This window comes from Papio anubis, chromosome 5 (assembly GCF_008728515.1).
Source record: "Papio anubis isolate 15944 chromosome 5, Panubis1.0, whole genome shotgun sequence".
NCBI classification, from domain to species: Eukaryota; Metazoa; Chordata; class Mammalia; order Primates; family Cercopithecidae; genus Papio; species Papio anubis.
In genome coordinates, this window is record NC_044980.1 from 55,545,680 (window position 1) to 55,572,656 (window position 26,977).

Here is a 26,977-nt window from a genome sequence, read left to right on the forward strand (position 1 = left end):
CTAACATTTAAGTCTCTAATCCATCTTGAATTAATTTTCGTATAAGGAGTAAGGAAAGGATCCAGTTTCAGCTTTCTACTTATGGCTAGCCAATTTTCCCAGCACCATTTATTAAATAGGGAATCCTTTCCCCATTTCTTGTTTCTCTCAGGTTTGTCAAAGATCAGATGGCTGTAGATGTGTGGTATTATTTCTGAGGGCTCTGTTCTGTTCCATTGGTCTATATCTCTGTTTTGGTACCAGTACCATGCTGTTTTGGTTACTGTAGCCTTGTAGTATAGTTTGAAGTCAGGTAGCGTGATGCCTCCAGCTTTGTTCTTTTGACTTAGGATTGTCTTGGAGATGCGGGCTCTTTTTTGGTTCCATATGAACTTTAAAGCAGTGTTTTCCAATTCTGTGAAGAAACTCATTGGTAGCTTGATGGGGATGGCATTGAATCTATAAATTACCTTGGGCAGTATGGCCATTTTCACGATATTGATTCTTCCTATCCATGAGCATGGTATGTTCTTCCATTTGTTTGTGTCCTCTTTGATTTCACTGAGCAGTGGTTTGTAGTTCTCCTTGAAGAGGTCCTTTACATCCCTTGTAAGTTGGATTCCTAGGTATTTTATTCTCTTTGAAGCAATTGTGAATGGAAGTTCATTCATGATTTGGCTCTGTGTTTGTCTGTTATTGGTGTATAAGAATGCTTGTGATTTTTGCACATTAATTTTGTATCCTGAGACTTTGCTGAAGTTGCTTATCAGCTTAAGGAGATTTTGGGCTGAGACAATGGGGTTTTCTAAATATACAATCATGTCATCTGCAAGCAGGGACAATTTGACTTCTTCTTTTCCTAACTGAATACCCCTGATTTCTTTCTCTTGCCTAATTGCCCTAGGCAGAACTTCCAACACTATGTTGAATAGGAGTGGTGAGAGAGGGCATCCCTGTCTTGTGCCAGTTTTCAAAGGGAATTTTTCCAGTTTTTGCCCATTCAGTATGATATTGGCTGTGGGTTTGTCTTAAATAGCTCTTATTATTTTGAGATACATTCCATCAATACCGAATTTATTGAGCGTTTTTAGCATGAAGGGCTGTTGAATTTTGTCAAAAGCCTTTTCTGCATCTATTGAGATAATCATGTGGTTCTTGTCTTTGGTTCTGTTTATATGCTGGATTATGTTTATTGATTTGCGAATGTTGAACCAGCCTTGCATCCCAGGGATGAAGCCCACTTCATCATGGTGGATAAGCTTTTTGATGTGTTGTTGAATCCGGTTTGCCAGTATTTTATTGAGGATTTTTGCATCGATGTTCATCAGGGATATTGGTCTAAAATTCTCTTTTTTTGTTGTGTCTCTGCCAGGCTTTGGTATCAGGATGATGTTGGCCTCATAAAATGAGTTAGGGAGGATTCCCTCTTTTTCTATTGATTGGAATAGTTTCAGAAGGAATGGTACCAACTCCTCCTTATACCTCTGGTAGAATTCAGCTGTGAATCCATCTGGTCCTGGACTTTTTTTGGTTGGTAGGCTATTAATTATTGCCTCAATTTCAGAGCCTACTATTGGTCTATTCAGGGATTCAACTTCTTCCTGGTTTAGTCTTGGAAGAGTGTAAGTGTCCAGGAAATTATCCATTTCTTCTAGGTTTTCCAGTTTATTTGCGTAGAGGTGTTTATAGTATTCTCTGATGGTAGTTTGTATTTCTGTGGGGTCGGTGGTGATATCCCCTTTATCATTTTTAATTGCGTCGATTTGATTCTTCTCTCTTTTCTTCTTTATTAGTCTTGCTAGTGGTCTGTCAATTTTGTTGATCTTTTCAAAAAACCAACTCCTGGATTCATTGATTTTTTGGAGGGTTTTTTGTGTCTCTATCTCCTTCAGTTCTGCTCTGATCTTAGTTATTTCTTGCCTTCTGCTAGCTTTGGAATGTGTTTGCTCTTGCTTCTCTAGTTCTTTTAATTGCGATGTTAGAGTGTCAATTTTTGATCTTTCCTGCTTTCTCTTGTGGGCATTTAGTGCTATAAATTTCCCTCTACACACTGCTTTAAATGTGTCCCAGAGATTCTGGTATGTTGTATCTTTGTTCTCATTGGTTTCAAAGAACATCTTTATTTCTGCCTTCATTTCGTTATGTACCCAGTAGTCATTCAGGAGCAGGTTGTTCAGTTTCCATGTAGTTGAGCGGTTTTGATTGAGTTTCTTAGTCCTGAGTTCTAGTTTGATTGCACTGTGGTCTGAGAGACAGTTTGTAATAATTTCTGTTCTTGTACATTTGCTGAGGAGTGCTTTACTTCCAATTACGTGGTCAATTTTGGAATAAGTACGATGTGGTGCTGAGAAGAATGTATATTCTGTTGATTTGGGGTGGAGAGTTCTATAGATGTCTATTAGGTCTGCTTGCTGCAGAGATGAGTTCAATTCCTGGATATCCTTGTTAACTTTCTGTCTCGTTGATCTGTCTAATGTTGACAGTGGAGTGTTGAAGTCTCCCATTATTATTGTATGGGAGTCTAAGTCTCTTTGTAAGTCTCTAAGGACTTGCTTTATGAATCTGGGTGCTCCTGTATTGGGTGCATATATATTTAGGATAGTTAGCTCTTCCTGTTGAATTGATCCCTTTACCATTATGTAATGGCCTTCTTTGTCTCTTTTGATTTTTGATGGTTTAAAGTCTGTTTTATCAGAGACTAGTATTGCAACCCCCGCTTTTTTTTGTTCTCCATTTGCTTGGTAAATCTTCCTCCATCCCTTTATTTTGAGCCTATGTATGTCTCTGCGTGTGAGATGGGTCTCCTGAATACAGCAGACTGATGGGTCTTGACTCTTTATCCAGTTTGCCAGTCTGTGTCTTTTCATTGGAGCATTTAGTCCATTTACATTTAAGGTTAAGATTGTTATGTGTGAACTTGATCCTGCCATTATGATATTAACTGGTTATTTTGCTCATTAGTTGATATAGTTTCTTCCTAGCCTCGATGGTCTTTACATTTTGGCATGTTTTTGAGATGGCTGGTACCGGTTGTTCCTTTCCATGTTTAGTACTTCCTTCAGGGTCTCTTGTAAGGCAGGCCTAGTGGTGACAAAATCTCTAAGCATTTGCTTATCTGTAAAGGATTTTATTTCTCCTTCACTTATGAAACTTAGTTTGGCTGGATATGAAATTCTGGGTTTAAAATTCTTTTCTTTAAGAATGTTGAATATTGGCCCCCACTCTCTTCTGGCTTGTAGAGTTTCTGCCGAGAGATCTGCTGTGAGTCTGATGGGCTTCCCTTTGTGGGTAACCCGACCTTTCTCTCTGGCTGCCCTTAAGATTTTTTCCTTCATTTCAACTTTGGTGAATCTGGCAATTATGTGTCTTGGAGTTGCTCTTCTCGAGGAGTATCTTTGTGGCGTTCTCTGTATTTCCTGGATTTGAATGTTGGCCTGCCCTACTAGGTTGGGGAAGTTCTCCTGGATGATATCCTGAAGAGTGTTTTCCAACTTGGTTCCATTTTCCCCCTTACTTTCAGGCACCCCAATCAGACGTAGATTTGGTCTTTTTACATAATCCCATACTTCTTGCAGGCTTTGTTCATTTCTTTTTCTTCTTTTTTCTTTTGGTTTCTCTTCTCGCTTCATTTCATTCATTTGATCCTCAATCGCTGATACTCTTTCTTCCAGTTGATCGAGTCGGTTACTGAAGCTTGTGCATTTGTCACGTATTTCTCGTGTCATGCTTTTCATCTCTTTCATTTCGTTTATGACCTTCTCTGCATTAATTAGTCTAGCCGTCAATTCTTCCACTTTTTTTTCAAGATTTTTAGTTTCTTTGCGCTGGGTACGTAATTCCTCGTTTAGCTCTGAGAAATTTGATGGACTGAAGCCTTCTTCTCTCATCTCGTCAAAGTCATTCTCCATCCAGCTTTGATCCGTTGCTGGCGATGAGCTGCGCTCCTTTGCCGGGGGAGATGCGCTCTTGTTTTTTGAATTTCCAGCTTTTCTGCCCTGCTTTTTCCCCATCTTTGTGGTTTTATCTGCCTCTGGTCTTTGATGATGGTGATGTACTGATGGGGTTTTGGTGTAGGTGTCCTTCCTGTTTGATAGTTTTCCTTCTAACAGTCAGGACCCTCAGCTGTAGGTCTGTTGGAGATTGCTTGAGGTCCACTCCAGACCCTGTTTGCCTGGGTATCAGCAGCAGAGACTCAGTTGAAAATGCCGAAATCACCGGTCTTCTGTGTCGCTGGCGCTGGGAGTTGAAGACTGGAGCTGCTCCTATTCAGCCATCTTGCTGCGCCCCCTTAAAATTAATCTTTTTAGTTTTGTACTTCATATTTTGTAGGGTGATACATTGAGATTATGTAAATATCTCATCCTCATCAAATTTTCAATTTATTAATTTACTTACTTATCCCAGCCTAGATTCATGAATTTCTATTCTCTTGCCCATGTTGGAGTGCAGTGCTGTGAACACGGCTCACTCAATCTCCTGGGCTCAAGCAATCCTCTCGCTTCAGCCTCCTGCACAGCTGGGACTACAGGCATACACCACCACACCTGGCTGATTTTTTTATTTTCTGTAAATACAGGGCCTCATTCTGTTACTTAGGCTGGCCTGGAACTCCTGGGCTCAAGTGATCCTTTCGACCTCCCAAAGTGCTGGGATTACAGGTGTGAGCCACTGTGCCCAACCACTGGCACGATTTTAATCCATTCTAGGCACACGTATTAGATAAGCTCCAATTTGGTAGAAAGAAATAATTTGTGGTCAGAGTATCTGGGATGAAATTTCGGCTGTGTCTCTAAGTAACCTTAGACAAGAAAAGAGGGACAATATTTTAATAATTTCTTTGAATACAAATACATGTGTTATCAATAACTACTTGCAGGTTAGGGGCAAGTCATGTCACCTCTCTGGTGCTTTAGTTTTCTTCTCTCAGAACACTAAAAATGTTTAACAACTGGTATACACCTTCTTACTGACTAGTAAGAGATAATGGCCATAGGGTTGGAGTAGGGTCTTGTAGGTCCTCTTTTAGTTGCTGGGTTAAGGTGAGGTCTAAGAGGTCCCAGGGAAGGGGCTGAGGCTGGCAGTCACTTGGGGGGCTTGGTGCAGCAGCTGTTTACCAGCCAGTAGGATACATCAATATTTAAATATTTTAATAATGAATACTGCCATAATGGTATATACTGGCTAAAAAATCAGGTCTATATATCTTACAGCACAGTGTCAGCCACAAATTAGGCAATCAGTATTAAAGAATGAATGAATAGGAGATTCACAAAGTGATAGTCTGTCTCCTGGAGCTCTAATAATCCGTAATTTTCATTCTATCAGTATTTAACTTACATGAGTTTCATTTTCCTTACCTACAAAACAGGGAAAATACCAACTATCTTGCAATGTTAAACTCATTTAAAGAAGTACATGAGGTAATTTGTGCAAATGTTCTCTGAAAAAATGAAAAATGATCTGCTCCATTGGTGATGTGAAAAGGTCTGGATGTAAAACAAACAAAAGTCAGGGTATTTAAGAAATTATATAGGTTGTATTAACTTCAAAACCTCCCTTTATTAGCCATTGATAGAAAATAAGAATAGATAATTCACACATACATAAACCAACATATACAAATTATATTTTATAATTAAATGCCTGTATTTCATTTCTTACCCAAAAGACTGTTTGCAAGAAATTATTTTAATTCGCCACAGATTTTCAATTGTTAAATAAATGAAGGTCATATGCAAAAGAAAGAGAATTCATACCAATCAAGTTGCACAGCATTATACTGATTCATTCATATCTTGTATGCCATCTAAAAATCTAGACTGTGCTAGTCTCTATTAAATAAATCCTACTACAAATGTGGATTAAAAGTATAACTCCTCAGAATGAAATCACAATTTATTCTTTTACATATAACTGGTATGGCAAGCTAGCTAGCTGAACATTTTCAATTCCTGTATCATTCTTACCTGGAAATTTGACTGAAATACACAGCAGTCAACAGTTTTATAATGTCCCTTAAGCATAGTTATCTGTTCTCCTGAGTAAACTGTATAAACAGCAATGGTGCTACCATATGGTACAAAAACAAATTCTGAACTGCAGCCACAGGAGACAGTGAATTTCAATCCTTTTTTACTGTTATTACAAACTTTTCCATAGTTCACCTGTAGGATTAAAATCATAAAGTTACTCATCTCTTAAATCTAAATTTAAAAGACAACAAAGACTAGGAGAAATACTTAAAATATTATGTTATAAAAAGGGCTCTTTTAAATTTAAGGAAAATGTTCAACGTTGACAGAAGAAGGGCCAATGACATGAATGTACATTTAACAAAAGAAGAAATACAAATAGTAAAAAACCACAAAGGTAAATGTTTACTTTTCAATCTTAATAGAAGTAAAATACAGACTTCAACCTTGAAGAATCATTTTAGACCATTTAGCAAAAAATTTAAAAAACATTAAGACATTAAATACTGGTACAAGCAAGGTAAACATGTTGGTGGCAGTGTAATTTGGTTATTCTTTCTAAAAGGGCAAATGGTTTATTAATGCTCTTTCTTTTCAAAAGAATAATATTGCTTCAAAAGACTATCCCCCAAGAATATTTTTTGGGGGTAATACCCCCAAAAACCATTCTTTTCAAAAGAATGGTATTTTTTTGGGGGGGTTATATTCTTTTCTTTTTTTTTCCTGCTGATACTTCTTTTATTTCTGTTATAAAACAGAGTAGGGGTTAAATAAAGGGTATTGAGTTTGTCAGCTCCAGTCTCTTGGGACTCTTTTTCCTGGAGAGAGTGCAGAGAACAGTGGGAAGAAAGAAACATAGTTGTGGAAGCGTTCTTTTAATGCGCAGATGCTTCAGGGAGAACCAAACTATTTCATTGGTAATCCCCCGTCCCACTGGAACTGGTGCTTGGATCGGAAGGGAAGTAAGATCAGACAGTTAGTCATCAACACCGCCATCAACATTGCCAGAGAGGTTGACGGCAGACATCATGGAATCAGACAGCTCCCTGGCGATTTTATCTGCACATTTCTGCGTATTCTTATTCTTTAGGGAGGATGCCAGAGCCTGGCCCTGTTATAGGGAGTCCATCCCCATGATCCTCCGCAGTACTGGGCAGCAGTCCACTGGGCACACATCCACTTTACTGTTGTTTTTAGGGTGGTGATCCACATTGAGTTTAGCCCCACCCCTTCTGATGACGATTCGGATTGGTGCAATACCCAGTGAGATCTCCGATCTTATACATGGTGGCTTTATTTTCAATGGCATCTGCTATTTTCATCATCGGATAATGGAGCAACTTGATCTCCATTTTGAGTGGGTCCAAGTCACCCAACACCTCATCAGATTCTCCAGTGGCCAAGCATTCCATGGTGTCTTCATTGACCTGCTCGGTATTCTCGATGTGAAAGACCTTGGTCATTTCCTTAATGATCTCAGTGCTGAGATAGGCAGGCAGTGTGAGTGGGTGGTGGTGGTTATAGAAGCTGATCTTCCCGCTCACCCAGTCAGCTAGGACAGCTTTGGCTGCCTGCTCCTGACTGCATAAGTCTCTCTTCCCCAATGGTGGGCCACTGCCATCAGAAAGTGCTCAGTGGTCTGGTACCCAGAGAGGAGGTAATAGTTGGAAATCTCCAGGTTGCAGCTCTGCAAGATGGTCTCCACTGGGGTTACCGCGTCTGACAGCCTCTGCACGTGGATGCAACTATGCAGAATGGTGCCCACCTCGGAGCTGGGCCCTGGGACAATGGCTAGAGCATCCAGCAGCCAGATTAACTTGTCCAGGTAGACCTCCTGCCTGAATTTCGTGACCCCAGGAACGGCTCCCACGCGGCATGCATGGCTGTGCTTCAGGCTATTAATCAGGCTGCTCTTCCCAACATTGGGAAGGCCCACAACACCCATATTGATGTGGGTGCACACTTCACCAAGGTGGCAATAGTTCCCCAGAACCCTCATGAGGTTTTCAGCTCCAAAGCTGACATGCTGGGTCCTGGCCTTGAAAGCCACAGTTGGCAACTCATTCCGAAGGTAATCCAGCCACTTCACAACCTCCTTGGGGTCCAGGTCAATCTTGTTCAAGACCAGGACCAACTTCTTGTTGCCTTCTGCCCATAGAACAGCCTCCTCCATTTGGAAGCAGCAGCAGCCTAATGGGTCTCTGGCATCCAGGACTTCCAGAATCACACCAGAGTATTCTACCACCTTACGGAACTCCTTGTAATAAGCCTTCCTCGTGGCCTCGTCATCCAGCTGAGGAAACATATTTAATTCCTGCACAACTTCCTCCTTACACTCAAACTCCTCCTGGCGTGTTAGGATATCCTCACAGTAGCTCTTGATAGACCTGCGTTTTTGTCTTTCTTGCTCCTGGGCAGCTTGCTTCTCCCTCATCTCCTCAACTCTCTTCTTTAATTCAGCCTCTTGATTGGCATGATCATTGGAATGAACAAATTGAGGAGCAGAGGGCACTTTGGAGGTTGCTTTCTTCCCATTTCGTTTTGCAGGCTTCTTACAGCCCTTGGAACCTTTACCTGGCTTTTCATTTTTGTTTCTAAGTTTCATCACGATCACCAGCTTGAAAGCAGATAGGCTCAAATCTGCTTGCTCTCTTCCTACACTTCCGGCGGGGATCTGAGAAGACAGGGTAACAGATCTTCTTGCACTGCTAGGGTCCAGACTTTGGACTTCCAGATGCCAGCCTGGCGGTGCCTGACTCTGCCGGTGTCTCCCTTTAGAGTTAAAAATTTTTTCATACACATAACATAAAATTTACCATCATAACCATTTTTAATGGTACTCAATGGCATTAAGTACATTCATGTTGTGCAATTCTCATCGCTATCCATCTCTAGAACTCTTTTCATCTTGCAAAACTTTACCCATTAAACAGCAAAGATATTCTTACCCCCTGACTTGGTAATTGCTCCTGTGAATTTATCTTTTTTTGTTGTTGTTGTTGTTGAGACGAAGTCTCACTCTGTCGCCCAGGCTAGAGTGCAGTGGCCGCGATCTCGGCTCACTGCAAGCTCTGCTTCCCAGGTTCACGCCATTCTCCTGCCTCAGCCTCCCGAGTAGCTGGGACTATAGGTGCCCGCCACCATGCCCGGCTAAGTTTTTGTATTTTTAGTAGAGATGGGGTTTCACTGTGTTAGCCAGGATGGTCTCGATCACCTGACCTGGTGATCTGCCTGCCTCGGCCTCCCAATCCCTCCACCGGGATTACAGGCCTGAGCCACTGCACGCGGCCAGGAATTTATCTTAAGGAAATAATTAAATAGCAAAAGTTATATGCCCAGAGGAATTCTATCCAGCATTATTTAGAATGGGGAAATAACTGAGAATAGGTGTATATTCCTAATGTCATATTAATTTTATGATTTATATAAATCATAATTATGAAACTTATGCAGAAAACAGGGATAAAGGCTAAGTGTAAAAAAGCACAGACCATAAATAGTTTGCACACTGTAGTTTTACCTTTAAATAAATAATTATGTATTTGGGACAAAAATTAAAAGTCTACACTTGTACTCCAAAGGTGTAGTGTGCAGGCTCAGTAGTGTGAGCATCACCTGAAGCAGTTAGACATGCAGACTTCCAGGCCCCACCCCAATCCTACTGAAAATCATCTTCATTTTACCAAGATCCCTAGGTAATCTGTATGCTCATGCAAGTTTGAGAAGCTTTGGGCTAAATAAATTGATGGGTTTACTTCCTGATAATAATTTTGATAAGAAGCTTGGGATGAGTGTAAAACCAGTAACTAATCATTTGGGAATCATGATCATGCATATCAACAAAATCCATTTGTCGTCACGGCTAATACTGAAGTTTAAATAGTGATTTGTTGGCCGGGTGTGGTGGCTCACGCCTGTAATCCCAGCACTTTGGGAGGCCAAAGCAGGCGAATCACAAGGTCAGGAGTTCAAGACCAGCCTGGCCAAGATGGTGAAACCCTATCTCTGATAAAAACACAAAATAATTAGCCAGGCATGGTGGCAGGTGCCTGTAATCCCAGCTACTCAGGAGGCTGAGATACAGAATTGCTTGAACCCGGGAGGCAGAGGTTACAGTGAGCTGAAATGGCGCCACTGCATTCCAGGCTAGGTGACAAAGTGAGGCTTTGTCTCAAAAAAAAAAAAACAAAAAAAAAAAACTAATTTTTTTTTCCCCAAAGGTTAGATGGGAGAGTGTGTGTGTGTGTATGTGTATATATGTGTATATGTATATAAACATATATGTGTGTGTATATGTATATATGTATGTATATACACATATATATCCCTTCTCTTTAAACATTTTTTCATACACATAACATGTGTTCCAGAATCACATGAGAGTATTCTACCAGCTTACGGAACTCCTTGTAATGAGGCTTCCTCATGGCCTCGTCATCCAGCACATATATATGTGTGTATGTATACACATACACATACACACAAATAAAAGCCCTGAGGTCAAAATGGATATATGCTAATAATCTATGAACACTATACTTGGCTTACTTTCCCTTTAGACTAACTTGGGCCAGAAATGGGTACATGCATTTAGCTACCTCATGGCAGCAGCAGTATAGTGGGTTAAATATTAAACTTATATTTGGCGGACTTGGGTTTTAAACACTCATCTTTCTTTTGTCCCTTATGAATAATGATTTAACCACTCCATTTCATTCTTCTTCTTCTTTTTTTTTTTTTTTGAGACGGAGTCTCACTCTGTCGCTCAGGCTGGAGTGCAGTGGCCGGATCTCAGCTCACTACAAGCTCCGCCTCCCGAGTTCATGCCATTCTCCTGCCTCAGCCTCCCGAGTAGCTGGGACTACAGGCGCCCGCCACCTCGCCCGGCTAGTTTTTTTGTATTTTGTAGTAGAGACGGGGTTTCACCGTGTTAGCCAGGATGGCATTTCATTCTTCTTATCTGTTAAATGGAGTTAACATCATTTACTTAAAGAGTTTTTTATTGTGAAAAAGCAAATGAAATAATCCATATGAGAGTACCTGGAACACAAAGATATTCAGTAAGTTCCTAGATTAATTCCTATACATGTTTAAAAGTATAACATTCCCTCATCTGTGTTTTCTGATGCTACATGTGCAACAATTTGCACAATGATATGGGGGTGGGGTGATGAAGAAAAAGTACAAAACAGTTTTCAACTACTATTTCACTGGTCCCCCTGGAAAAATTATAAACTGCTAGACTGTGATGGGCTTATTCACATTTGTTTTATCAGGACACCTAGCTACAAAACCTATTTTCTCCCAGTATACCACATTGCTTTCCAAATATGAACTGGAAAGTGTTGAATGAGGTATGAATATTGAACTAGTGCATTAACTTTTGTCTTGTCCTTAGGGTTTCTTCCTCCAATCCATTCAACTTAATGTCATATTAGTATTTCTTTTTTTTTTTGAGACGGAGTTTTCACTCTTCTTGCCCAGGCTGCAGTGCAATGGCATGATCTTGGCTCACCACAACCTCTGCTTCCCGGGTTCAAGCAATTCTCCTGCCTCAGCCTCTGAAGTAGCTGGAATTATAGGCATGCGCCACCATGCCCAGCCAATTTTGTACTTTTAGTAGAGACGGGGTTTCTCAATGTTGGTCAGGCTGGTCTTGAACTCATATTAATCTTTCTTTTTTGTTTGAGATGGAGTTTCACTCTTGTTGCCCAGGCTGGAGTGCAATGGCATGATCTTGGCTCATAGCAAACTCCACCTCCCCGGTTCAAGTGATTCTCCTGCCTCAGCCTCCCGAGTAGCCGGGATTACAGGCATGCGCCACCACGCCCGACTAATTTTGTATTTTTAGTAGAGACAGGGTTTCTCCATGTTGGCCAGGCTGGTCTTGAACTCCAGACCTCAGGTGATCTGCCCGCCTCGGCCTCCCAAAGTGCTGGGATTACAGGTGTCAGTGACCACACCCGGCCTTCATATTATATTTCTAAAGCAACATCGTGATCAAATCATTTGTGGGTTCAAAAACTGTCAAAATCTTTCCAATGCCTATGGAATGAAGTTCAAATAACAGATTAAGGAAGGGAGGGATCTACCATTTATTAAGTGCTTACTATGTCACACACTGTGCTAGGTAATTATCTAAGAACCCCATTTTATGAACATAAATGCTTATCATAAAGAGTGGTATGTTAAACATTATTATGAAAGTATTAAGGAACAGGCTACTTTAATATACGATGTCTTAAAAGTGGCATTTAAGGCAGGCTTTGAAAAGATTTTGATAGGGGAAGAGAATTTTGTGGACTTGGGATAGGATGATGGCAAATCCAGTTCCCTTATATTAATATGTGTTCCTTTTGTTGCCCCAGGAAAGATACATATCTAGTCACTAAGTGAATACCTATGTTGATGCAGAGACTACATCACAAGGCAGCTCATTTTACTGTCAAACAAGTACCAGCATAATAATTAACAATACTGACATACAGCATTTACTGAATGTCAACATTTGCTGTACCAGATAATGTGCTAAGTGTTGTACAAATGTTATTGCATATCCTCAGCACAATAGGAATATGATGAGATAGGCATTACTATACAAAAACAAAACACTTAGAAAAGCTAAATAATTTGATCAAGGTCTCTTGGCTAGTGAATAACTGAACCTAGACTACATCAATAAGAAATCACTGTGCCGTATTGTTGTAAATGATTTTTCTTTCATTCCGTGAAGTGATCATCACAGTACCTTACAATACAAGGGAGCACAGGATATTCTGGGAGCATCTAAGTTAGACTGGAGGAATTAAAGACAGAAGAGTCTTGAAAGCTAAGAAGCCGCTAGGACAGGAAGAAGAAGAAGGGTATGCTAAAGCAAACATAACAGTCTATGCAGCAGAATGAAAGGATGAGGGAACATGGTATATTTAAAGATTGCTAAGTAGTCCAAAGTCAGGGGAAAAAATGGTAAAGTTGTAAGACATAAAGCTGGTAATCTAGAAGGCACTGCTTAGTAAAGTCTTATACTCAAAAGACAAAGGCATTCAGTTTTAATAACCTGAAAATACTGGGGAACTACTGAGAATTTTCCACTGGGATTTGAGTTTGGGAAAAATTAGAAGGATGTTAGAGTAATTAAATAAAGAGATAACCCCAAGAGTGAGGCTGGAAGGGATGACGGATAAAAAAAAATTGAGAAGGAAGAATTAATAGTTGGGATGAGGGACAGGAAAGAATAAAGAATAGACTCATAGGGTGACTGATAAAACCAGTAACTAAAATAGTAAACATCAGAATACCTACTTTTTAAATTTTAGGCTTTTTTCCTCTAATCTATCCTGCAACTTAATATCATATTAATCTTTCTAAAGTAATGCTGTTATCAAATCACTTGTGGGCTCAAAAATTGAAGATGTTTTTTCTTTTCTTGTGCCAAAACCTGTTACTTTGTGAAGTTCCCTGGTAGGTACTTGTTCTGTACTCTATGGCAATGGTCTCCAGAGGGTGGTTAACATACCTCAGGGAGTTTGCAAGGTATGAGGGGAAAAAATGTGATTTTTATCCAAAAATTAAGAGATTTTACTTTATTAAACATATTGACTCACAACAGAATTTGCACATAATTTAGAAATAACTATACATATATCAAAAGTATATACTTAAAAAATATTATAGTAAAGATACTAAGGCAACAATATATAATAAAAACAGTTACTATTTATAGTATGCCTATTATTTAGCAGGTACAATACTACTCTTTATTTACCTCTGTTTTACCCTTACAACTGAATTTTAGGTAGACAATATTCCCAATTTACAGGGTGAGAACACTGAAACCCTGACAAGTCTTTCATGATGTCAGCTTAAGTAACTGCCTAATGCTCTCAATTACTACATGGAAGGAGAAAGAAGCAAGAGGGTGCAAAAGGACTCTCCAGTGATTGTCCCCCTGCAGAAACATCAATTTGAACTATCCACGTAAAAGCTTCACAAGAGCTAATGAAACCAGATGAGACATCATAGTACCTGACTATAGCTTACCCGCATTACCCCTTCCACAACTCCAGGCAGCACAGCATGGAGAGTGATACTATCCGCTTGCGGGAAACAGGGGTAAGTAAGCATAGGGCTTTGTCTTAGACCCCAATACCATGCCTACCACAATAAAACCCAGCAATAGACAGACTCCCACAGCCTCTGACTCTAGGCCAGAATGCATAGACTGAGTCTTAGACCCACCCTGGTGCAGCATGGGAACCAGTATTCCCTGTGAAATGGACTCAAGTTGTGGACTGCATCACCACAGGCCAACTACCCTGGGCTTGGCCTCCAAATAACCCACATTAACAGGCAGGTCTCACCAACTGCCAGCTTCAAGGACACTCCAGTGATGGGCGAGCCTCAGTGGCCATGGGTTTCAGATGTGCCTCAGCACTGTGCCAAGTCATGGTAGTCCTGGGCATAGGGCACCCTATAGTGCTACCATTGTCAAGGGCTTAGGGATGACACCAGATGAACAGCCCAGAATCTCTGGACAGGCTTATTGTTGAAGGATATTCCCAGACAAAGCCAGACTGGAAAGACTAAAATAAGTATCTACTTCTTTAATGTTCAGGCATTGATGAATGACCACAAGGACGAAGAGCAATCTGGGAAACATGATGTCACCAAAAAGACAAAATAAGATGCCAGTGACTGGCCCTAAAGAGATGAAGATATAGGAAAGGTCTGATAAAGTATTCAAAAACAGCTCTTTTAAGGAAGCCTACGAAACTTCAAAACAAAACAAACCAAAAAACGGAGAAACCATTCAATGAAATTAGGAAAACAGTAAGTGACTGGAATGAGAAATTTAACAAAGAGATTAAAATAATTATTTGTAAAAAAATCAAAGAGAGATCTTGGAGCTGATACATGCAATAAACAAAACAAGGAATGCAATACAGAGCATCAATAGCAGAACTGAGGAAACAGAAGAAAGAGTCTGTGTGCTTGAAGATAGGTAAAAAAGAAAAAATAATGAAAAGAAATGAAAACTTATAGGACTTAAGGGATGGCATCAAAAGAGCAAACATATGTGTTATTGGGAATAAAGTAGAGGATGATAAAGGGGATAGAAAGATTATCTAAAGAAATAATAGCAGAAAACTTTCCAAACTGGGAGAAAGATACAAATATTCAAGTACAAGAAGGTCAAAGGTATCTTTTCACATTCAATGCAAATAAAGATTAAAGCCAAAGAGAGAATCCTGAAAGTAGCAAAAGAAGCAAATAACACATAATGGAGTTCCAATACACTTAGCTGCAGACTTCTCAGCAGAAACCTTAAAGGCCAGGAGATAATGGGATGATATATTTAAATTGTTGCAAGAAAAAAAAATTGCCAACCAAGAATTCTATACCAAGAAAAGTTGTTCTTCAGAAATGAAGGAGAGATAAGACTTCCAGACAAACAACATCTGAGGGAGCTCATCACCACCAGACCTGTCTTACAAGAAATGCTAAGGAAGTTCAAGCTGAAAGAAAAGGATCCTTATGTATAACACAAAAACATCTGAAAGTATTACATTTCCTAGTAGAAGTACACAGTTATATTCAGAATAATCTAATACTGTAATGGTGGTGTGTAAATCTCATATCTTTAGCATAAAGGTTAAAAGACAAAACTATTTAAAATAATAATCACTACAATAATTTGTTGTAAGATATGCAATATTAAAAGATATAAACTGCCACATTCAAAATTGAAAATATGAGGTGGGGAAAGTAGAGTTTAAGTGCAGGGTTTGTGTATGTGCGTGTGTGTGTCTGTGTGTGTGAGATCAAAGTAAAGTTGTTATCGGCTTAAAATAGCCTGTTATAAGATGTTTTTTATAAACCTTGTTGTAAATACAAAGCAAAAACCTATAATAGATTCACTAAAAACAAAAAACAAGGAATAGAAACACTATTAGAGAAAATCACTTAACCACAAAGGAAGACAGTAAGACAGGAAAAGAGAATCTACAAAACAACTACAAAACAATGAAGAAAATGGCACTAGTAACTCCTTGCCTATCAATAATTAACTTAAATATAAATAGATTAAATTCTTCAATCACAAGACATAGAATGATTAATGGATAAGAAAACAAGACCAATGTATATGCTGTCTACAGGAGACTCACTTTACCTTTAAGGGTACACACAGACTGAAAGTAAAGGTAGGAAAAAAAAAATTCCACGCTAATGGAAACCAAGAGAGCAGGATAAGCTATACTTAAATACGTAAAATAGACTTTAAGTCAAAATGGTAAAAAGAGACACTGAAGGTCTTTACATAATGATACAAAGATCAACTCGGCAAGAAGACATAACAATTGTAAATACATATGCTTTCAATATTGGATCACTTAAATATATAAAGCAAATATTAATAGATCTGAAGGGAGAGATAGACTGTAATGAAATAACAGGAGACTTCAACACCCCACTTTTGGCAATGTATAGATCACTCTGACATATAAAATCAACAAAGACACATAAGATTTAATATACAATCAACAAAGACACATAAGATTTAAACTCTACTCCAGACCAAATGGACTGAACAGACACATACAGAACATTCCATCCAACAGCTGAAGATACGCATTCTTCTTAATTGACTATAAAACATTCTCTAGGATAGATCCTATCTTAAGCCATAAAACACAGCATAACAAATTTAAAAAGACGGAAATAATATCAAGTATTGTCTCAAACCACAATGATATAAAACCGGAAATCAACAACAGGAAGAACTCTGAAAAATTCACAAGTACACAAAAATTAAACAACATGCTCTTGAAGAAGCAATGGGTCAACGAAGAAATTAAAAGAGAAATTTAAAAATTTCTTGAGAAAAATAAAAACAGAAACATAGCTACCAAAATCTATGAGATACAGCAAAAGCAGTTCTAAGAAGGAAGTTTATAGCAATAGATGTCTATATGAAAAAAAGGCCTCAAATACAATCTAATGTTGTTATCTCAAGGAACTACAAAAGCAAGAGCAAAGTAAACCCAAAATTAGTCCAAGAAAGGAAATAACAAATATCATAACAGAAATAAATAAAATACAGACTGGACAAATAATATAAAAGATGAAGGAGACTTGTGAGAGAGGTGGCACCAAGATGGCTGAATAGGAACAGCTCCAACCTCCAGCTCCCAGCATAAGCGACACAGAAGATGGGTGATTTCTGCATTTCCAACTGAGGTACTGGGTATATCTCACTGGGGTGTGTCAGACAGTAGGTGCAGGACAGTGGGTGCAGCCTAAGGAGTGAGAGCCGAAGCAGGGCAAGGCATCGCCTCACCCAGGAAGCGCAAAGGGGAAGGGAATTCCCTTTCCTAGATAAGGGAAACCGTGACACACAACACCTGGAAAATCAGCTCACTCCCACCCTAATACTGCACTTTACCAAGGGTCTTAGCAAACAGCACATCAAGAGATTATATCCCGCACCTGGCTCAGAGGGTCCAACGCCCACGGAACCTCCCTCATTGCTAGCACAGCAGTCTGAGATCTAACTCCAAGGTGGCAGCAAGGCTGGGGGAAGGGCACCCGCCATTGCTGAGGTAAACAAAGCGGCCAGGAAGCTCGAACTGGGTGGAGCCAGCCACAGCTCAAGGAGGCCTGCCTGCCTCTGTAGACTCCACCTCTGGGGACAGGGCATAGCCAAACAAAAGGCAGCAGAAACCTCTGCAGATGTTAATGTCTCCATCTGACAGCTTTGAAGAGAGTAGTGGTTCTCCCAGCATGGAGTTTGAGATCTGAGAACGGACAGACTGCCTGCTCAAGTGGGTCCCTGACCCACCGAGTAGCCTAATTGGGAGATATCTCTCACTAGGGGCAGACTGATACCTCACACCTCACACAGCTGGGTGCACCTCTGAGATGAAGCTTCCAGAGGAACGATCAGACAGCAACATTTGCTGTTCAGCAATATTCACTCTTCTGCGGCCTCTGCTGCTGATACCCAGGCAAACAGGGTCGGGAGTGGACCTCCAGCAAACTCCAACAGACCTGTAACTGAGGGTCCTGACTGTTAGAAGGAAAACTAACAAAAAGAAAGGATATCCACACCAAAAACCCATCTGTACGTCACTATCATCAAAGACCAAATGCAGATAAAACCACAAAGATGGGGAAAAAGCAGTGCAGAAAAGCTGAAAATTCAAAAATCAGAATGCCTCTCCCCCTCAAAAGGAACACAGTTCCTTGCCAGTAACAGAACAAAGCTGGATGGAGAATGACTTTGACGAGTTGAGAGAAGAAGGCTACAGACGATCAAACTTCTCTGAGCTAAAGGAGGAAGGACGAACCCAGCACAAAGAAACTAAAAACCTTGAAAAAAGATTTGACGAATGGCTAACTAGAATAACCAATGTAGAGAAGTCCTTAAACGACTTGATAGAGATGAAAACCATGACACGAGAACTACATGACAAATGCATAAGCTTTAGTAACCCACTCGATCAACTGGAAGAAAGAGTATCAGTGATTGAAGATCAAATGAATGAAATGAAGTGAGAAAAGAAGTTTAGAGAAAAAAGAGTCAAAAGAAATGAACAAAGCCTCCAAGAAATATGGGACTATGTGAAAAGACGAAATCTACATCTGATTGGTGTACCTGAAAGTGATGGGGAGAATGGAATCAAATTGGAAAACACTCTGCAGGATATTATCCAGGAGAACTTCCTCAACCTAGCAAGACAGGCCAACATTCAAATTCAGGAAATACAGAGAACGCAACAAATATACTCCTTGAGAAGAGCAACTCCAAGACACATAATTGTCAGATTCACCAAAGTTGAAATGAAGGAAAAACGGTTAAGGGCAGCCAGAGAGAAAGGTTGGGTTACCACAAAGGGAAGCCCATCAGACTAACAGTGGATCTCTCAGCAGAAACTCTAGAAGCCAGAAGAGAGTGGGGGCCAATATTCAACATTCTTAAAGAAAAGAATTTTCAACCCAGAATTTCATATCCAGCCAAACTAAGCTTCATAAATGAAGGAGGAATAAAATCCTTTACAGACAAGCAAATGCTTAGAGATTTTGTTACCACCAGGCCTGCCCCACAAGAACTCCTGAAGGAAGCACTAAACATGGAGAGGAACAACTGGTACCAGCCACTGCAAAAACATGCCAAAATGTAAAGACCATCGATGCTAGGAAGAAACTGCATCAACTAACGAGCAAAATAACCAGCTAACATCATAATGACAATATCAAGTTCACACATAACAATATCAACCTTAAATGTAAACAGGCTAAATGGTCCAATTAAAAGACACAGACTGGCAAACTGGATAAAGAGTCAAGACCCATCAGTTTGCTGTATTCAGGAGACCCATCTCACATGCAGAGACACACACAGGCTCAAAATAAAGGGATGGAGGAAGATCTACCAAGCAAATGGAAAACAATAAAAGATAGGGGTTGCAATCTTAGTCTCTGATAAAACAGACTTTAAACCAACAAAAATCAAAAGAGACAAAGAAGGCCATTACATAATGGTAAAGGGATCAATTCAACACGAAGACCTAACTATCCTAAACAGATATGCACCCAGTACAGGAGCACCCAGATCCATAAAGCAAGTCCTTAGAAACATACAAAGAGACTTAGATTCCCACAAAAAAAAATTTTTTTTTTTTTTGAGATGGAGTCTCGCTCTGTCGCCCAGGCTGGAGTGCAGTGGCTGGATCTCAGCCATCCTATCAAAAACTAGGCAAAGGATATGAACAGACACTTCTCAAAAGAAGACATTTATACAGCCAACAGACACATGAAAAATGCTCATCATCACTCACCATCAGAGAAATGCAAATCAAAACCACAATGAGATACCATCTCACACCAGTTAGAATGGCAATCATTAAAAAGTCAGGAAACAACAGGTGCTGGAGAGGATGTGGAGAAATAGGAACACTTTTACACTGTTGGTGGGAGTGTAAACTAGTTCAACCATTGTGGAAGACAGTGTGGCGATTCCTCAGGGATCTAGAATTAGAAATGCCATTTGACCCAGCCATCCCATTACTGGGTATATACTCAAAGGATTATAAATCATGCTGCTATAAAGACACATGCACACGTATGTTTATTGTGGCACTATTCACAATAGCAAAGACTTGGAACCAACCCAAATGTCCATCAATGACAGACTGGATTAAGAAAATATGGCACATATACACCATGCAATACTATGCAGCCATAAAAAAGGATGAGTTCATGTCCTTTGTTGGGACATGGATGTAGATGGAAACCATCACTCTCAGCAAACTATTGCAAGAACAGAAAACCAAACACCGCATGTTCTCACTCACAGGTGGGAATTGAACAATGAGAACACTTGGACACAGGGTGGGGAACATCACACACTGGGGCCTGTTGTGGGGTGGGGGAAGTGGGGAAGGATAGTATTAGGAGATATGCCTAATGTAAATGTTGAGTTAATGGGTGCAGCACACCAATACGACACATGTATACATAAGTAACAAACCGGCACGTTGTGCACATGTACCCTAGAACATAAAGTATAATAAAAAAAAAAAGTTGAAGGAAATGAAGAGTTGTTTTTTGAAAAGAGAAATAAAATTGACAAACCTTTAGTTAGACTAATAAAAAGAAAAAAGAGAGTAGATAAAATCACAGATAAAAAAGGAGACATTACAACTGATACCAGATATACTTCAGAAATACAAGGGACCATAAGAGACTATTAGGAACAATATCATACCAACAAATTGGATAGCCTAGAAGAAATAAACTGAATTATGAAGAAACAACAAATCTGAGCAGGCTAATAAGTAAGAATATTAAATCACGAATAAAGAGTCTGCCATCAAAGAAAAGTCCAGAGCCAGGTGGCTTCACTGATGAATTCTACCAAACTTTAAAGAAGTACTAGTATAAATTCTTTCAGACTCTTCTAAAAACCTGAAGAGGAAATACTTTCAAATTCATTCTACAAGGATAGCAATACCCTTATACCAAGATGGCACAGGAACAACAACAAAAAAGAAAACTACAGCCCAGATGCAGTGGCTCATGCCTGTAATCCCAGCACTTTGGGAGGCCGAGGCAGGCAGATCACCTGAGGTCAGGAGTTCGAGACCAGCTTGGCCAACATGGTGAAACCCCCATCTCTACTAAATATACAAAAACAACAACAACAACAACAAATAACAACAACAAAAACTGGGTGTGGTGGTGCTTGCCTGTAATCCCAGCTACTCGGGAGGCTGAGGCAGAAGAATCAGTTGAACTCAGGAGGTGGAGGTTTCAGTGAGCTGAGATTGCGACACTGTACTCCAGCCTGAGCAATAAGAGCAAACTCCATTTTAGAAAAAAAGAAAAAAAAAAAAAGAAAACGGCAGGCCAATAGTCCTAATGAACATAGATGTAAATATCCTCAACAAAATATTAGTAAATCTACTCCAATAACTTATTAAAAAGATTACTCACCATGATAAAGTGGGATTCATCCCAGGGATGCAAGGATTTTTCAGCATATGCAAGTCAACAAATGTGATACATCACATTACCAAAATGAAGGGTAAAAAGCATGTGATCACTTCAACAGACACGTAGAAAGCATCTGTCAAAATTCAAAACCCCTTCATGATAAAACTCTCATCAAATTAGGTATAGAATGAATGTACCTAAACATAGTAAAGGCCATATATGAGAAACGCAAAGCTAACATCACACAGAATGGGGGAAAAGTGAAAAGCTTTTCCTCTAAATCTGAAATAAGAAAGGATGCCCACTTTCACTCCTTCTATTCGACACAGTACTAGAAGTCCCAACAAGAACAATTAGTCAAGAGAAAGAAATAAAAGACATCCAAATTGGTAAGGAAGAAGTTAAACTGTCCCTACTTGCAGATGACATAATCTTATAGAAGACACTGAAGACTCAAGCCAAAAACTATTAGAACTAGTAAAAAAATTCAGTAAAGTTGCAGAATATAAAAATCAATATACCAACACCAGTAGTGTTTCTACATACTAACAGCGAACTAATTTGAAAAAGAAGTCAAGAAAACAATCCCACTTACGATAGCTATATAGAAAAATACTGGCTGGGCGCAGGGGCTCATGCCTGTAATCCCAACACTTTGGGAGGCCGAGGTGGGTGGATCACCTGAGGTCAGGAGTTCGAGATCAGCCTGGCCAACATAGCGAAACCCTGTCTCTACTAAAAATATAAAACATTAGCTGGGTGTGCTGGCGGGCTAGGGAGGCTGAGGCAGGAGAATCGCTTGAACCCAGGAGGTGGACATTGCGGTGAGCCGAGATTGCACCAATGCACTCCAGTCTGGGCAACAAGAGCGAAACTCCATCTAAAACACACACACACGCACACACACACACACACACATATACACACACACCAAAAAAACCCCAAAAAACTTAGGAATAAATTTATCCATGGAGGTGAAAGATCTCTACACTGAAAACTGTAAAACACAGATGAAAGAAATTAAACAAAAAATAAACAGAAATACATCTGTGTTCATGGATTGGAAGAATTAACACTATTAAAATATCCATACTGCCAAAAGCAATCGACAGATTCAATGCAATCATTATCAAAATATCAATGACGTTCTTCACAGAAATAGAAAAAACAATCCTAAAATTCATGTGGAACCATAAAAGAACTTGAATAGCCAAAGTAATCCTGAGAAAAAATAACAAAGCTAGAGGCATCACACTGTAGCTGAGATTTGACTTGAAAACATACTACAAAGCTACAGTAACTGAAACAGCATCATAGTGGCATTAAAACAGACACACGAATCAATGGACAGTATACAGCCTAGAAATAAATCCATCCATTGAACAGCCAACTGATTTTTGACAACAATGCCAAGAACACACATAGGGAAAGGATAATCTCTTCAATAAATGGTATTGGGAAAACTGGATCTACAAATGCAGAAACATGAAAGTAAATCCTCTCTCTCACCATATACAAAAAAAAATCAACTCAAAATGGATTAAAGACTTAAATATAACACCTGAAAATAAAAATCTAGTAGAAAATGACAAGACAGAAGCCCCATGACATTGGTCTGGGCAATGGCTTTTTGGATATGACCTCAAAAGCATAGGCATCAAAAGCAAACATAGATTAATGGGATTACATTAACCTCAAAAACTTCTGCACAGTAAAGGACATAAGCCTCAGATTAAAGAGGCAACCTATAGAATAGGGGAAAATATTTGTAAACCATATATATTTGATTAATATCCAAAACATATAAGGAATTCAAACAACTCAAGAGCAGGATAATAAATAGCCCTATTAAAAAATGGGCAAAATACCTGAAAAGACATTTCTCAAAATAAGAATTACAAATGGCCAAGAGAGGTACACAAAAAAATGCTCAGTATCAATAATCATCAAGGAAATATAAATCAAAACCACAGTGAGACACACCTGTTATAATGGCTTTTATCAGTATGACAAAAGATAATAAATGTGGCAAGGATGTTGGTGGGAATGTAAATTAGAAAAGCCATTAGAAAAACAGTATAGAGGTTCCTCAAAAAATTAAAAATAGAACTACCACATGATCCAGCAATCCTACTACTGGGTTTATAACAAAAGGATATGAAATCAGTGTGTCAAAGAGATACCTGCACCCCCATGTTCACTGCAACATTATTCACAAGATATGGAATCAATCGAAGTGTGCATCAATGATGAATGGATAAAGAAAATGTAGTGTACATATACAATGGAATACTATTCAGCTATAAAAAGAAGAAAATCCTGTAATTTGTGACAACAGGGATGAACCTGGAGGACATGATGTTAAGTGAAATCAGCTAGGCACAGAAAGATGGATATTCCATGATTTTGCTCATATGTGGAATCTGAAAAAGTTGATCTCTTAGAAGTAGAGTAGATGGTGGTTACCAGAGGCTGGGGTGGTTAGAAGAAAGGGGGTTTTGGGGAGATGTTGGTCAAAGGATATATAATTACAGTTAGATAGGAGGAGTAGGTTTAAGAGATCTATTGTTCAGCATGGTGACTACAGTTGATTATGATATACTGTGTTATTGAAAAATGCAAAGACAGTGGATGTTAAGTATTCTTATTGCAAAAATAACCATGAGATAATACATTTGTTAATTAGCTAGATTTAACCATTCTATAATGTATATATTCTATTTACTTCAAAACATCATGCTGTACATACATATGTACCATTTCATCTGTCAACTTTATTTTATTTTATTTTATTTATTTAATTATTTGTTTTTTTTGAGATGGAGTCTTGCTCTGTTGCCCAGGCTGGAGTGCAGTGGCCCGATCTCAGCTCACTGCAAGCTCTGTCACCTGGGTTCACGCCATTCTCCTGCCTCAGCCTCCCGAGTAGCTGGGACTACAGGTGCCCACCACCACGCCCAGCTAATTTTTTGTATTTTTAGTAGAGACGGGGTTTCACCGTGTTAGCCAGGATGGTCTTGATCTCCTGACCTCATGATCTACCCGCCTTGGCCTCCCAAAGTGCTGGGATTACAGGCGTGAGCTACCATGCCTGGCCTTTCAACTTTAAAGTGAAAAAAAAAGAAGTTACTAAATGGCAGGACTGGTTCTCTCTGATAGCTCTTTAAAAATATGAAGACAGTGTGTTTTCCCTTAAAGTAATCTTTTCTGGTATCAATTGTAAGTATTCTATGTAGGTCAGTTTCTGGGATACCCTAGTCATCTATGCATGAATTACTTTTACTTTGATCAAGTCCACTCTAAAATGTATTATCCATTTTCAACACACTATTTTAGATATGGACTTAATAGAAAAAATCCAAAGGGCATGAGACTCACCTTCAAGAAGGAAAGAAAAAGGAATAGAACCACATGAACAATTTATATATACATTCAGTACCATTTATATTTATCACATTAAACTTTGACACACATGCCCAGCTACTCTTCCAGAGTGATCCTGTCACTTCTCCACTCACAAGCCTTCAGTGGCTTTCCATTTCATCCAGAGAAAAGCCTGAGCCCTTACAAAGGCCTGCAGGGCCTGTATGCTCTGGCACCCTAGTTCCTTCTGTTCCTCATCTGTTATTCCCTTCATATTCCAAGGCAAGAACCTCTTAGCTCTTCCTTGTGTATCCCAAGCAAGTTCTCGCCTCAGGGTCTTTGAACCTTTTTTCTTTCTTGACTAGAATGATATCTCTCAGCAAACAACTGATGAGCCACTTCCCCATTTCCTTCAGGCCAAATGTCACCTTAGTGAAGCCTACCCTGACTGCCCTATGTGAAACAGCAACTCCAACTTCCCAATATTTCCTGTGCTCCTTTCTTTGCTTTGCTTTTCTTCATAGTCCTTACTCAATCTAATATATAATTTATCCATCTGTCCATCTATTAATTGATTGATGCCTTTCATCCTCTTGCTGAAATGTAAGCTCCATGAGGATAGGACTTTTTCACGTTTTGCCCACTGCTGTCTAATACTGCCTGGCAAATTAAATGCTAATTATTATTAGCACAGTATCTGACATATAAGCTCTCAATAAATATTAGCTATTATTATTATCACCAAATTATAAGCTTTTAGCAGTTTATTCTGAAAATTACTAAACCATAGGCATACCTGGTAAGCCTACAACATACATAAGTATCAGAAATTAATAGCCACATAAGAATACAGCACCTTCAAAATATATTTATTCCAGTAGTATTAATAGTCACATAAGAATATAGCACCTTCAAAATATATTTATTCCGGTAGTATTTAAATAAAGTACTACATATTCTAGCACCATAAAATTCATTGTGAATTTTGCTTACAAGTCATATATAGTACAGGTTAAGTATCCCCATCCAAAATGATGAGGACTAGAAGTATTTTGGATTTTAGAATATTTGCATTACTGCCTGAACATCCCTAATCTGAATATGCAAAATCTGAAATGTTCCAATGAGCACTTCCTTTGTGCGTCATGTTAGCACTCAAAAAGTTTCAGATTTTGGAACATTTCAGATTTCAGATTTTCAGATTAGGGATACACAACCTATATAAAATTTGATTACTTAGCTTAATATCTTTAATTTATATCAGTGGTCCTCAGTCTTGTTTTCCATACTACACTTTGCAGTTCCATTGAGAACAGTTATCTCTACTACACTTTGCACTCCCATTGAGAACAGTGGCTCAGTAGAACAGTGATTCTCTGCTAGTTAGGGGGAATGTGGTAGGTAGTGGGTAAGGGTGGGTTGTCTTGAGTTGAGAATTACTAGTCCACGTAATGGAAACACATTTTTAAAAAGAGTTGTCATTCAAAGGGAATAAATGAGTTACATATATTAAAAAAAAATCAATTATATGTCACAGATCCATTTCTTAATTTATACCCAAATATATACTTAAAAATCTCTTACAAGTGTGTTTTCTCCATTGGAACTATTCCAGAGCCTCATTCGATTATCTGTACCAACAGTGAGGAGGTGAAGCCCATCACTTGTAAAACATAAGCCATTAACTTTCCCATTATGAGCAGTGTTTGCTGCAATGAAAAATATGGTTCAGTTCATCTGTTCTTGTATTCAGGACCTATTTAATGTTTGATGATATAATTATTTAAACATATTAAAGGACAACTACTTGAGTTACTTAAAAAATGTAAGTAGATTATACTTAAAATTAACCAACCCTTCAGATTATTTGAATAGGATAAACTATATAAGTCAGAACCATAAAAATAGAGGAAAACAAGAAAAAAGGAAAAAAATTTCTGCCAAACATACTTTTTTTTTTTTCCAGCAAGGAAGCTGTGCCATGAAATTCAATTAAGTGTGTAGCTTAACACTAAAATTTAAAATTAAATGCCTTTCATCTCTCTTATATTTTTATTGCTAACCTAAAAATAACTCCATGGACTATTAAAATCAGTAATTCTAGTGTTTTCCATTAAAAAAAAAAAAACCTTAATGGGAAGGATGACTGTTGTAGTCTCAAAATTTAT

The 26,977-nt window shown here is 38.9% G+C and overlaps 1 protein-coding gene and 1 pseudogene across 7 annotated transcripts in view; both read right to left on the reverse strand.

Moving 5' to 3' along the window:
- Nucleotides 1-26,977, reverse strand: part of ERCC8 (ERCC excision repair 8, CSA ubiquitin ligase complex subunit) — an 85,628-nt gene that overhangs the window by 10,154 nt on the left and 48,497 nt on the right. For 5 of the 6 annotated variants that reach the window (XM_031666180.1, XM_031666185.1, XM_031666181.1 and 2 more), the window contains 2 exons: nt 26,394-26,518; nt 5,946-6,143 (listed from right to left, as the gene is read on the reverse strand). In XM_031666180.1, the coding sequence (XP_031522040.1) occupies nt 5,946-6,143; nt 26,394-26,518 (323 nt within the window). The remainder of the gene's footprint in view (nt 1-5,945; nt 6,144-26,393; nt 26,519-26,977) is intronic. The other variant, XM_031666184.1, reaches the window with a different exon arrangement.
- Nucleotides 6,152-9,025, reverse strand: LOC101012119 (annotated as a pseudogene). The gene has a single exon (XR_160980.5). The product of XR_160980.5 is annotated as a guanine nucleotide-binding protein-like 3-like protein pseudogene (transcript).